The sequence below is a fragment of the Bubalus bubalis genome, chromosome 7 (assembly GCF_019923935.1).
Source record: "Bubalus bubalis isolate 160015118507 breed Murrah chromosome 7, NDDB_SH_1, whole genome shotgun sequence".
Lineage (NCBI taxonomy): Eukaryota > Metazoa > Chordata > Mammalia > Artiodactyla > Bovidae > Bubalus > Bubalus bubalis.
In genome coordinates, this window is record NC_059163.1 from 52679388 (window position 1) to 52693426 (window position 14039).

Below are 14039 nucleotides of genomic sequence, written 5' to 3' on the forward strand. Positions count from 1 at the left end.
TTCAGGTTTTCTTTCATCTCTGGATAGATTTATTTATTTATTGCATTATAGTGTTGAATATTGATTTTCTTTAACTGTTTTGGTTTTCTTTTTAAGCTACAATTACAGATGTGTTAATCATAGCTTTCTATTTTCTTTCATTCTCTTTGAATTCTTTCTTTACCTCATTTATATTCTCTTGATATTTTCCTTGTTTTTTATTCATTATTTTTAGTTTATTTATTTATTTTTATATCTTATGATATTGTATTCCATTTCTTTCCTAAGTTCAATAAATTTCCTATTCATCTCTTCCTATGTATGTGTTTGTGTTTGGGGAATGGCACATTTTTAGTTTCTGAATTTCTGATACAAGGAAGTTTTTCTTATCACAGAGTGATTGCTTGACTATGTGTACTTGTTTTTTTTTTTTTTTTTTTTTTTAACTTCCTGCTTATGTGTATTGAGGGGATTTTCCACAGTTAATTTGCATTGGATCTTGATTTCTTATTTCTTCAACATTTTGGTATGGATCCTTTCCTTGCTGTTTTCCTATTTCTTTTTGCTGTTTATGAGTGTTTTGTAAGATTACTAGTTTATCAGTATTTCTTATGTCAGTAGAGCAAAACCTCAACTTTGAATGGATTCATTGTTGTGGGTGGTGTATATTTGGTTGGTGGTGAGTGAGGGGTTGCATGGTTTCCAATATATTGGCTCTGTTTTTTTTTGTTGTTGTTGTACGATCAATTTTATCCAGATTTTATTTTCCCTCAGTTCATTCCCTCTTTTGAATTCATCATCTAGTTATAATTTTATTTTCTTTTGACATTATCTTATTATATGTACAATTGTTTATCAATTTTAGTGATTAAAATATGCCTTCTTTATTAGATTTACTCATACATTAGTAACTTAACATGATTTAAGGACCTCGCAAGCCATTTACTACATAAACTCTAGTCCTTATTTTTTTTGCTATTACATTCACATATTTTCAGTCTATATTTTGAAATACTAAAAGAAACTATTATTTTTAAATGTTGAACAACAATTAACTTTAACCAAGAAATTACTCTTTCTGATATTGTTTCTTCTTTTCAGTACTGTATTTCCATTTAGAAACATATGCCCTATAGTATTTCTTTTGGTGTAAGTCTCCTGGCAAAAATTTACTTCAGTTTTTATATGAAAATACTTTTGTGTGGCCTTCAGTTTTTAATCATATTTTCAATGTATGCGAAACCCCAGAATGGCTATTATTGCCTTTTCAAAATTTATACACATTACTCCATTTTCTTTGATTATTTCTGTTGAAAATCACTTTTAAACATTAATAACTTTTAAATCAACTTTAGGCATTTTATCAAATTTGACATCATCTCATCTATTTTCTCATAGTTGTATTAAAGTCTCTGATAATCACAATAACTTGTTATTTGTGTAACTTTCAAAAATTTTTTGAAAATTTTATGTCTTGGTTAAAGGTGATTTACTTCTCTTTCATGAAATGTGTGTTAATTTTTTATTGAATGCCATGACATATTAAAAACAATAGATATTCTAGATGATGTTATTTCCTGCAAAGTTGATGTAATTTTGCTTGTGTAGTCAGGGTGAGTTTGGCCAAACTTCATTTGGCCAAAATTGGTGTATTTCATTTTGTAAAACTTTTATTTCTCCTAGAGCACAGTCATTTGAAATTTCTCAACTTATAGCCTGGGGGTTGTACTAGGATTCCCTCTCCTTGGTGGCCCTAGACTTCTCTAAATAGCTGAGATCTCTACATATTAATTTAGAGTTCAGAAGCTGATTTAATATTTGTTTCCTCAGCATCACATGTGCACATACACAATTTAGGAATTAGTACATGCCTTGAGGGAGAGTTGATTATGGGTTGTCTGATTTAATTCCCTGTGGGGCAGGTACAAGTTCTAAGCCACTGTATTTTGTTTAGACACTATTGCTGTACAATGACAGAACATATATACCAAGGGGAAGAGTGATCAAAGAATAGCATAGAACTCACATCTGCATTTTTAAGTTGAGAAGCAAACATATACATAATGATTATTTTATAGGTAGGAGTATAGGAATGCTTTTGCTGTTGTTCATAGGCATTTTAAATTGCTCATTTCCTTGACTTGGAATTGAGGATGCTTCTCTATATCTTTCACCTGTGTTACCTACTTTCATCAACAATTTAGTCTGGATATATGTACTGCTAGTGGCCAAAAAATTGGCAAGTTGTATCTGGTCCAGGTATGTTCCTTTTATGTGAATGGTACCCATAAGAAAATAAAATATCCTAGACACCCTCTTCCAACAACACAAGAGAAAATTCTACACATGGACATCACCAGATGGTCAATACTGAAATCACATTGATTATATTCTTTGCAGCCAAACATGGAGAAGCTTATAAAGTCAGCAAAAACAGGACCGGGAGCAGACTGTGGCCCAGATCACAAATTTGTTACTGCAAAATTCAGACTTAAATTGAAAAAGTAGGGGAAACCACTAGACCAATAAGGTATGACCTAAATCAAACCCATTATGAATATACAGTTGAAGTGACAAATAGATTCAAGGAATTAGATTTGATAGACAGAGTTCCTGAAGAACTATGGATGGAGGTTTGTGACATTGTACAGGAGGCAGTGATCAAGACCATCCCCAAGAAAAAGAAATACAAAATGGTTGTCTGAGGAGGACTTACAAATAACTGAGAGAAGAAGAGAAGTGAAAGGCAAAGGAGAAAGGAAAGATATACCTATTTGAATGCAGAGTTCCAAAGAATAGCAGGGATAGATAAGAAAGCCCTCTTCAGTGGTCAATGCAAAGAAATAGAAGAAAACAATAGAATGAGAAAGACTAGAGATCTCTTCAAGAAAATTCGAGATACCAAGGGAACATTTCATGCAAAGATGAGCACAATAAAGGAAAGAAATTGCATGGACCTAACAGAAGCAGAAGATATTAAGAAGAGGAGGCAAGAATACACAGAAGAACTGTACAAAAAAGATCTTCATGACCCAGATAATCACGATGGTGTGTCACTCATCTAGAGCCAGACATCCTGGAATGTGAGGTCAAGTGGGCCATAGGAAGCATCACTATGAACAAAGCTAGTGAAGGTGATGGAATTCCAGTTGAGCTATTTCAGATCCTAAAAGATGATGCTGTGAAAGTGCTGCACTCAATATGCCAACAAATTTGGAAAACTCAGCAGTGGCCACAAACTGGAAAGGGTCAGTTTTCATTCCAATCCCAAAGAAAGGCAAGGCCAAAGAATGTTCAAACTACTGCACAATTGCACTCATCTCACATGCTAGCAAAGTAATGCTCAAAATTCTCCAAGCCAGGCTTCAACAGTACATGAATTGTGAATTTCCAGATGTTCAAGCTGCATTTAGAAAAGGCAGAGGAACCAGAGATCAAATTGCCAACATCCGCTGGATCATGGAAAAAGCAAGAGAGTTCCAGAAAAACATCTATTTCTGCTTTATTGACTATGCCAAAGTCTGACTGTGTGGATTACAGAAAACTGTTGAAAAATCTTAAAGAGATGGAAATATCAGACCATCATGAATATTCATTGGAAGTACTGATGCTGAAGCTAAAACTCCAATATTTTGGCCTCCTGATGCAAAGAACTGACTCATTTGCAAAGACCCTCCTGACATTCCTCCTGAGAAATCTGTATGCAGGTCAGGAAGCAACAGTTAGAACTGGACATGGAACAACAGACTGGTTCCAAATCAGGAAAGGAATACATCAAGGCTGTATATTGTCACCCTGCTTATTTATCATATATGCAGTGTACATCATGAGAAAAACTGAGCAGTATGAAGCACAAGCTGGAATCAAGATTGCTCAGAGAAATATCAGTAACCTCAGATATGCAGATGACACCACCCTTATGGCAGAAAGTGCTGCTGCTGCTAAGTCGCTTCAGTCATGTCTGACTCTGTGCATCCCCTTAGACGCAGCCCACCAGGCTCCTTTATCCCTGGGATTCTCCAAGCAAGAACACTGGAGAGGGTTGCCATTTCCTTCTTCAATGCATGAAAGTGAAAATTGAAAGTGAAGTCGCTCAGTCGTGTCTGACTTTTTGTGACCCCATGGGCTGCAGCCTATCAGGCCCCTTCGCCCATGGGATTTTCCAGGCAAGAGTACTGGAGTGGGTTGCTATTGCCTTCTCTGGGCAGAAAGTGAAGAACAACTAAAGAGCCTCTTGATGAAAGTGAAAAAGGAGAGTGAAAAATTGGCTTAAATTTCAATATTCAGAAAACTAAGATCATGGCATCTGGTCCCATCATTTCATGGGAATTAGATGGGGAAATGATGGAAATGATAACAGAGTTTATTTTGGGGGGCTCCAGAATCACTGAAGATGGTGATTGCAGCCATGAAATTAAAAGATGCTTGCTCCTTGGAAGGAAAGTTATGACCAACCTATACAGCATATTAAAAAGTAGAGACATTACTTTGCCAACCAAGGTCCATCTAGTCAAAACTATGTTTTTTCCAGTGTCCTGTATGGATGTGAGAGTTGGAGTATAAAGAAAGCTAAGCCCCTAAGAAATGAACTGTGGTGTTGGAGAAGAATCTTGAGAGTCCCTTGGATGGTAAGGAGCTCAAACCAGTCAATCCTAAAGGAAATCAGTCATGAATATTCATTGGAAGTACTGATGCTGAAGCTAAAACTCCAATATTTTGGCCTCCTGATGCAAAGAACTGACTCATTTGCAAAGACCCTGATGCTCAGAAAGTCTGAGAGCGGGAGGAGAAAGGTATGACAGGGGATGAGTTGGTTGAATGGCATCACTGTCTCAATGGACATGAGTTTTAGCAAGCTCCAAGAGTTGGTTATGGACAGGGAAGTCTGGAGTGCTGCAGTCCATGTGGTTGCAAAGAGTCGGACATGACTGAGCAACTGAACTGAACTGAGCCATTCTAAAGTGTGAGTGTGTAAAGACTCCACTGCTTCTCTTTCTTTAAATCTTACCAGTCCTCTTTTTCTTTACCCCTGATTAGGTATAAGCCCAGGGATAAGTTGCTCAGCCTTCTGCCTAAGGAGACATTTATTCAGAATTAGAGATCAGTGTTTTTTCCTCTAATAAGACACTCTCAATAATTAAATTTATATGTATTAATTATATGTCATATATATTAATAATAGCCTTATATTTATGAGTATTGAATATTGAAAATGGTTATTGACTACTGAGTATTGAATTATGTTAGTATGGCTAAGCAAGCACATTTAAATTCAAGCTTACTTAATTAATTTTTATTTAACTATAGAGCCTCTTTATGGGGGTTAAAAAAGAGAGTGAAAAAGCTGGCTTAAAACTCAGTATTCAAAAAAACTAAGATCATGACATCCTGTCCCATAACTTCATGGCAAATTGATGGGGAAAAAGTAGAAATAGTGACAGATTTTCTCTTCTCAGTCTCCAAAATTCCTTTGGATGGTGACTGCAACCATGAAATTAAAAGACACTTTCTTTTGGAAGGAAAGCTATGACAACCTAGACAGCATATTAAAAAGCAGAGATATCACTTTGCCAACAGTGGTCCATATGGTCAAAGTTATGGTTTTTCCAGTAGTCATGTATGGATGTTGGGTGGTCCATATAGTCATGTATGGTTTTTCCAGTAGTCATGTATGCACAGAAGAACTGGTGCTTTCAAACTGTGGCATTCAAGAAGACTCTTGAGAGTTCCTTGGACAGTAAGGAGATTTAACCAGTCAATCCTAAAGAAAATCAACACTGAATATTCATTGGAAGGATTGGTGTTGAAGCTGAAGTTCTGATACTTTGGCCACCTGGTATGAAGAGCTGACTCACTGGAAAGACCCTGAGGCTAGGAAAGATTGAAGGCAAGAGGAGAAGGGGTGACAGAGGATGAGATGGTTGAGTGACTCAATGGGCACGTGTTTGAGCAAACTTTGGGAGACAGTGAAGGACAGGAAAGTCTGGCATGCTGCAGTGCATGGGGTCACGGAGTCGGACAGGACTTAACAACTGAACAGCAACAACAAAATGTACAGTGCAAAGTAGCATTTTATCTTTTCATCTCAGAGTATATATATTAAATGACTTAAGTCTCTTCAAAAACTGGTATTGGAAAAAGCTTGACAACTACTTATAAATCAGTGAAATTAGAACACTCCCTCATACCATACAGAAAAATTAACTCAAAATGGCTTAAAGACCTAAACGAAAAACATGACAACATAAAACTCCTAGAAGAGAACATAGGCAAAACATTCTCTGACATAAATTGTAGCAATATTTTCTTAGATTAGTACCCTGAGGAAAAATAAATAATAGCAAAATATAAATAATTGGTACCTAATTAAATTTAAAAGCTTCTGCACAGCAAAGGAAATTACTGACAAAACAAAAAGACTACCTATGGAATAGGAGAAAATATGGGCAGTGATGTGTCCAATGGGGAGTTAATATCCAAAATATACAAACAGTATCTACAACTCAATATTGAAAAAAACAAGTAACCCAATCCAAAAATAGGCAGAAGACGTATATAGACATTTTTCCAAAGAATACGTATAGCTGGTCAACAGGCGGATGAAAAGATGCTCACATTTTTAATTATTGAAAGTGAAAGTGAAAGTTGTTCATTCGTGTCTGACTCTTTGTGAGCCCATGGACTGTGCAGTCAATGGAATTCTCCAGGCCAGAATACCGGAGTGGATAGCCTTTCTCTTCTCTAGGGAATCTTCCCAACCCAGAAATTGAATCTAGGTCTCCTGCACTGCAGGTGGAATCTTTACAACTGAGCTATCAGGGAAGCCCAATAATGTCCTCAAGAATCATTTAGTTCTTGGTATAGACTAAGTTCAGCCCCAAGTATCATGCAATAAAGAGCAGGTATTCAGTGTTTGTTGGTTTATCAGGTGAACCAAAAATCCAATCAAATAAGACATGTACACTGCACTTAATTGCTTATAACTAGTAAAAAATGTACTTGCAAATGAAACTAATCAACCTATTGTCTTGTTATTAATTGACTTGCATAAAACCACTCTGAATATAGTTATAATTAGCTTAATAATATGATATTTTTTGTGACCCCATGGACTGTAGCCCGCCAGGCTCCTCTATCCATGGGATTCTCCAGGCAAGAATACTGGAGTGGGTTGCCATTTCCTTCTCCAGGGGATCTTCCCAACCCAGGGATCAAACCCCTGGATCAAACCCGAGTCTCCTGCATGGCAGGCCGATGCTTTATCCTCTGAGCCACCAGGGAACACTTACAACTCATAGCTAGTCAAAAATAAATGGCAGCTGATTGAGAGAACTCATTTAGAAGTCATCAGTTAAGCTATAAAACCTTCTCTACTTTACAAGACCTACTTTTATTTAAGAAATCTAATTGTTGGTTAGTAGATCCAATTACATTGTCATGTATTGTGTAAATCTAGAAGCCTACGCCTGGAGGAGGAAATTGCAACCCCCTACAGTATTCTTGCATGGAAAATCCCATGGACAGAGGAGCCTGGCAGGCTACAGTCCATGGTGTCGCAGAGTGAGATGTAAAGAGCGGGACTGAGCAACTGAGCACTCAAGTACAGAAACCTGTAGTTTTGCCTGCTGAAACTATTTATAATTTCAAAGATTAAAAATAAATATGGTTTTAAAATAATATAAGCACTGTTTCTCAAAATGCCTCAAGTTTTCCATGGAAGCTTACCAGCCTCGAAGCTCTGCCAGAGTAGGTTACCAAGACAGGGAGATTTGGGACAGGCAAGGGAATCAGACAGGCAGACTCAGCTACATATTCAAGAAGATTCATCCTGCCAGGTCTAATATAGTGTTTGCATTGTAAGAATGATAAACACTGGGCCAGAAAGGGAAATCACATAAAGTTATCCAGAAAGGATACTGAATAAATATTACTAGAAACATGCTTACTTTAGAAACTTTTAATGTATACGGTGGTTTTTCTGCTTTAATTTGCATTATCTCTATGTAAATCTCTTTGAGATCTATTATAGATTTTTTCTCACAACGTTTGTTCCCTTCTTGTCTACTTATGAAACCCTTACATGTATTCCTCAACAAGTATTTGTGGAATCAATAAATGAACCTTTGGGGGAGTAGGGAATAAAAAGAAACTATGTGAAAATGTTTTTCATAGTAAACAAAAAAATCTCATGAATGTAAATTATCATTACTATGGTAAATCTCATTATAGGAAGCCAAAAATACCTGACAAAGGTAGAAAGCCTAAATCACAATCGCTATTTAGCAATCACAAAATATTTACTATAGAGTGTATTAGTTAACCATATAATTCAGTAAATGTTTAAAAGGCTGACCCGTGCTACACATTTTGATAGAATATAAGACTATAGACATTTAAAGACTAACTCAGAAAGCACAAATGGCTGCGTACAAAATACAACAGATGAAGTTCACAGTGGTGGCTATATAGTATACTCTGAGAGTTAGATGAAAATACACCTTTCCTTGGAGCCAACTGTAAACAATCCAAAGGAATATTGTTAACAAGGGAAGAAAGGGGTGTATATACACCGATTATGCTCCTGATAAGAATCAGACCTAGAGGTAGATGCTTTACATTCATCACCTCCTTTGATCATCATAACTGTGCTTCAAATTCTAGTATTGCTGGAACTGGTTTATATTGGCTCACAATAGCCACTAATTACATATTGTCCCCACTCTGCACTCAGTGACTTCACAGTGGTATCTCTACATCAGTTATTGTGGGAGTATTTGCAACATTGAAATCAGCAAAAGATACAAATCAGGGCTTTTTTACTCATCTCTAAGAGTAAGCTTGGTAACATTTGCTAGCACACCACTGATATGCACTAAATAGATTAACAGGTTTCCCAGGTGGCTTGGCAGTAAAGAATTCACCTGTAATGCAGGAGACATGGGTTTGATCCCTGGGTTGGGAAGATCCCCTGAAAGAGGGCATGGCAACCCACTCCCTCTTGCCTGGAGAATACGATGGACAGAGGAGCCTGGCAGGCTACAGTGCATACAGTTGCAAAGAATCGGACACGACTGAAGCGACTGAACATGTGCACATGCATAGGCTCACATAACAGTATTTAGGTTCTAAAATCCATCCGATCCTAAATTCTATAACTGTTGCAGAGTAAGTCATCTAACAATTTTAACTGAATTAACTTTATTAATTTTCATGGAAGGTTTGAACAGTTTTAACATTTTTAGGCTATGTGCTGAAATATTTTTAGTCAAAAATGGTCTTTTTTAGTTACATAATTGATTTAAAAGATTGTTGTGTTTATATAATGAATCATGCTCCTTCATTTCATAGTGCAAAATGTTTTATAACTAAAATGATAAAGTATTAATGATTAGTAAAGACTTATTTAAATAAGATTTAACACCACCTCTGATTATATCTTTGAACGTTCTTTGTATTGGTATTTTGCAGTGAGGCCCACAGTAATTGAAACTGATGTTTACGTAAACAGCATTGGACCAGTTGATCCCATAAATATGGTGAGTTATGATATTAAAAATTACTATTTGCATAAAGTTCTTGAGTACATACCACAGCAATAGAATGAATATGTGAGCAACTTCTCAGAGCTAATTCTGAATGAGTTCGGGGTGAAAAGGTGAAGTGATTTTCCGGTTGTGCATAGGCTGACTCTAAGGTATAGAGATGACTTTGTGGACAGCAGTCATCTTTTGAGATTGGAAATATAGTCACATATGCCCTCAAATGCTAAAGGCACATTTAGGAGGAATGGTCCAGCAATGATTTGGATTTTAAGTTCAGGGAATAAGTTGATTTGGAGATGATTTGGAAATAGATATAAATTGAGAAAGGAGGAAGAACAAGCAGTATAAGATATAGCTTGAAGCCTTGAGAAGTGATCCAAGGACGATGCATATTAAGAATACAGATCTGACAATCAGATGGTAAATTGAGGCCAATGTGTATAAACTACAGGTGGAAAAACAGAGAAGTGCAGAAAAGGGACATACTCAGAAACGTCAGTGGGTAAGAGAAGCAGGGAGAAGATTATATTAAAGTATCTGAGGAAGAAAAGAGGATGAAGAAGAAGGAATTAATAAACAATTGTCTATGTACATGAGAATCCAATGATAAATGAATTAAATTGGGCCTACTGGTATTAGCTAGAGTCTGGTACTGATTCTCTCAGATAAAATTCAGAGGAATGCTGAAAGTAAGAAAAGAATAACAGCTGAATCATATGTCTGCTCCAGCCTCATAATTGGTCTCATACCCAACTTCTTGGCACAGAGCCCTGAAATACAGGTTCACAGACATGAAATCATATGCTGATTTAAAGATGATGGAGATTAAGTGGGAATGCAGGTTAATTTTATGAACTACTATTTTGAGAAAATTGACTTACACTATAACTACTATTTTAAGAAACTTAACTTAGAAGAGAATGAGATAAGAAGTTGGTGATAGAGAGGGAAGAGAGTGTAAGAGAACTATGGGCAAGAGAGAGAATATGAAAAAATGCCAAGGGAAGGTCATTTAGGCTGAAAATTAATAAAAGTGTGTAACTATGCTTTATCTCTTACATGTAGAGTGAATAGTTTTCCTTACCATTAAAAAGACATAATTAACACCTACAATACAACCCATAGACATTATTTAAAGTAGATTGAAATGTACTGATCCGAACCCTAATAATCCCATTTCTGAGTCAGACTACTTGTTGCTTTTCAATGGGTTCTATCATGTGTTATTTTCATCTCCTTTGATGGACACCCATGTTAGCCTCCCAGGCTGCCATAATAAAGTATCAGAGACTGGATGGCTCTAACTATAGACACTTATGTCTCAAGTTCTGAAGGACAGAAGCTAAATCAAGGTGTCAGCAACTTTACTTTTTTCTAAGACTTCTCTCCTTGGTTTGCATATATCCGCCTTTTTGCTGAATCATATAGGCTTTCTTCAGTGCATCCACTTCCCTTGTGCTCTTTGTGTATCCAAATTTTCATCCAAGTTTCATCCAAATATCCAAACTTTCCCTTATTATAAGAACAGCAGTCAGATTGGATTCAGGTCCACCCTAACAACCTCATTTTAACTTAATCATCTCCTTAAAAGCCCTGTCTCCCAAAACAGTCATACCCTAACATATTGGGGGGTTAGGCCTTCAGCATATAAATTGTGGGAGGACACCATTCAGTGCATGCTGCAGCTGCTGCTAAGTCGCTTCAGTCGTGTCTGACTCTGTGCGACCCCATAGACGGCAGCCCACCAGGCTCCCCCGTCCCTGGGATTCTCCATGCAAGAACACTGGAGTGGGTTGCCATTTCCTTCTCCAATGCATGAAAGTGAAAAGTGAAAGTGAAGTTGCTCAGTCGTGTCCGACTCTTAGCGACCCCATGGACTGCAGGCTACCAGGCTCCTCCATCCATGGGATTTTCCAGGCAAGAGTACTGGAGTGGGGTGCCATTGCCTTCTCTGAATTCAGTGCATAATACCATGCAAAGATAATTTTCTAAGGCTTTGATGATTTTTCTCCCCAACTTCATTTATTCGTTATTACAACAAATTGTCCCTTTATTCTAGTCTTAACCATTTTATACTTGAATGTTATTGTTTAGTCATTGTCCTGTCTGACTCTTCTGTGGCTCCATGGACTGTAGCCCGCCAGGCTCCTCTGTCCATGGGATTTCCGAGACAAGAATACTAGAGTGGGTTGCTATGTCTTACTTGAGGGGGATATTCCTCACCCAGGGATCGAACCTGCACCTCCTATATGGGCAGGCTATTCTTTACCACTGAGCCAATGGGGAAGCCCTTTATTATACCTGAATAACCATCGTTATATACCTAACAGTTATCAGTGTCTACTTTGTCCTATAGTATTACAGTCATGATCGGTTTTTCTCTCAGTCAACATGATGTTCATGTGTTTGTCATTAACTTTCACAGTGCCTATATTGATCACCATAGTGGCAGGATTCTTTCCACACAATAATGGACATCTTTGTTGCCTTAATGCAAATGAATATGAACTGGCTGTGGATAAGTTGAATTTGATAATCTGAAAATTGGAGCCTGCTCTCAGGGTAAAGGGTTGAAGCAAATATTGTCAGGGATTAGCTAAACCTCTGAGGAACTGGAAAGTCTGAAAGTAAAGAGAGAAGGAAAAAGAAACAATATCAGACCTTGAGGAATATATACATTTAAGGACCTGTAAGATGAAGCTGATATAGCAAATTAAACTGATAAGTTGACAAGAAAATGAAGATAAAGCGAGGGAAGGTAAAATTTGAAGGTGTTTTAGTTTTCCTTCTAACTCCAAACAAATTTGTATACAACCACTGGTTTTTGTAAAGATAAAGAAGTTTATATAGCTGTGTGTATTAATTTAACATTATGCAAATATAAAATTTTATAAAGTAATGCCTTACTAAGATGTTAATTTTCTCTTTAAAAGAATCTTAAAATATTCAGTCTCTACTAATACTTAGGTAAACCCATTTGGGGATGTGGAAGTCTAAATTTTCCTGCATTGTATATTTTTTATTTGAGCCTTTTGTCTTCAATTTGAATGAATTCATTAAAAAAAATGAGGTTATTAAAAAGAAGTAGAATTCAAGACTGAATTAGTATTCCAGAAATACTTTCACATGAAGAGCTATCAAGAGACTTCTGTGATGATATTCTTGCATAAAAGTTTCATAGTATTAAATATTTAGTTTCCAGTGGGGCAAATCACACACTTGTAACCTTGGACAGTGATAGTTTTTTTTTTTTAAGCTAATTAAGTGAAATTACTATTAAAATTGGTGATACTAAAGCACATATAAGAAAAAAACTAGAATATTTAATAGTGTTTATTAAAACAGAAGCATGTCATACTAGGAACGAAGGAACAGTTTACAGAGAAAACTATTCTAACTAAACAATGCAGGAACATTAGAATTCAATTATTATAAAATGAATAGAATTGCTTTGACTGTGACTGTAATAAAACAAGCAGACTTGAATAGAATTAAGCAAGCAAGTCTTTTCCCCCTCTTAACTATATAAACAACTTAAGGTACTGATAAGAATCAAAGCTACTATATAAGTTTAATAATTTTACTTTTTCAAATGAAATAAAATGTGGTTTGGTACAAATGCTTTTTTTTTTTTCAAACTTGGCTGCATAAAATAGTATCTGTAGATTATTGATAAGACCTAAAACAGTATCATTCTACAACCATATGTATCTTTCTTTTCTTTTTTTTGTTTAATTGAAGGTTAGGTTAATGGCTTCAATCCTGGTGTCACTGTCAAACATTGGATATTCAATAATTACATGTTAAAAGAATGAATAAATTAGTCAATAAATAGATTGTCCCATAATTTTTATTTTGAAAATTTTAGTGCAAAGTGAGTAACAGATGCAACTAATCAGAATTGGAAAAAAAAAAAAAAAACAACTAACTTGGAAAGAGGCCATTCAACTATGCATGCTCTAATTAAAACTATCTAAATGTAAACAGAAAAAAAAATACAATAAAAACTGAAGGCACAAAACGTTAATAGAGGTTATTAGACTGAAATTAAAGTATTTCATCCTCTTAATTTTTCAAGTTTTGAGGAGATTATGTGTTTTCACTCTTTTGAGTAAATATCTCAGGGTAATTAAACAATTGCAGTTATCCTCTGGTAGCACATATAACAGCCAAGGGTTATGGGAATTCCCTGAATAAAAATCAGTGAAAGCTCCAGTGAATCCAAGATGATTAATGGGTATCTAGCAATGGCACCCCACTCCAGTACTTTTGCCTGGAAGATCCCATGGACAGAGGAGCCTGGTAGGCTGCAGTCCATGGGGTCGCTAGAGTCGGACACGACTGAGCGACTTCACTTTCACTTTTCACTTTCATGCATTGGAGAAGGAAATGGCAAACCCACTCCAGTGTTCTTGCCTGGAGAATCCCAGGGACGGGGAAGCCTGGTGGGCTGCCCTCTATGGAGTCGCACAGAGTCGGACACGACTGAAACGACTTAGCAGCAGCAGCGGCAGCAAC

The 14039-nt window shown here is 36.4% G+C and overlaps 1 protein-coding gene across 2 annotated transcripts in view; it reads left to right on the forward strand.

Moving 5' to 3' along the window:
• The window catches only part of GABRG1 (gamma-aminobutyric acid type A receptor subunit gamma1), a 92982-nt gene that overhangs the window by 39528 nt on the left and 39415 nt on the right, over positions 1-14039 (forward strand). For both annotated transcript variants that reach the window (XM_045166296.1, XM_006056285.4), the window contains exon 3: positions 9448-9515. In XM_045166296.1, coding sequence (XP_045022231.1) covers positions 9448-9515 — 68 coding nt within the window. The remainder of the gene's footprint in view (positions 1-9447; positions 9516-14039) is intronic.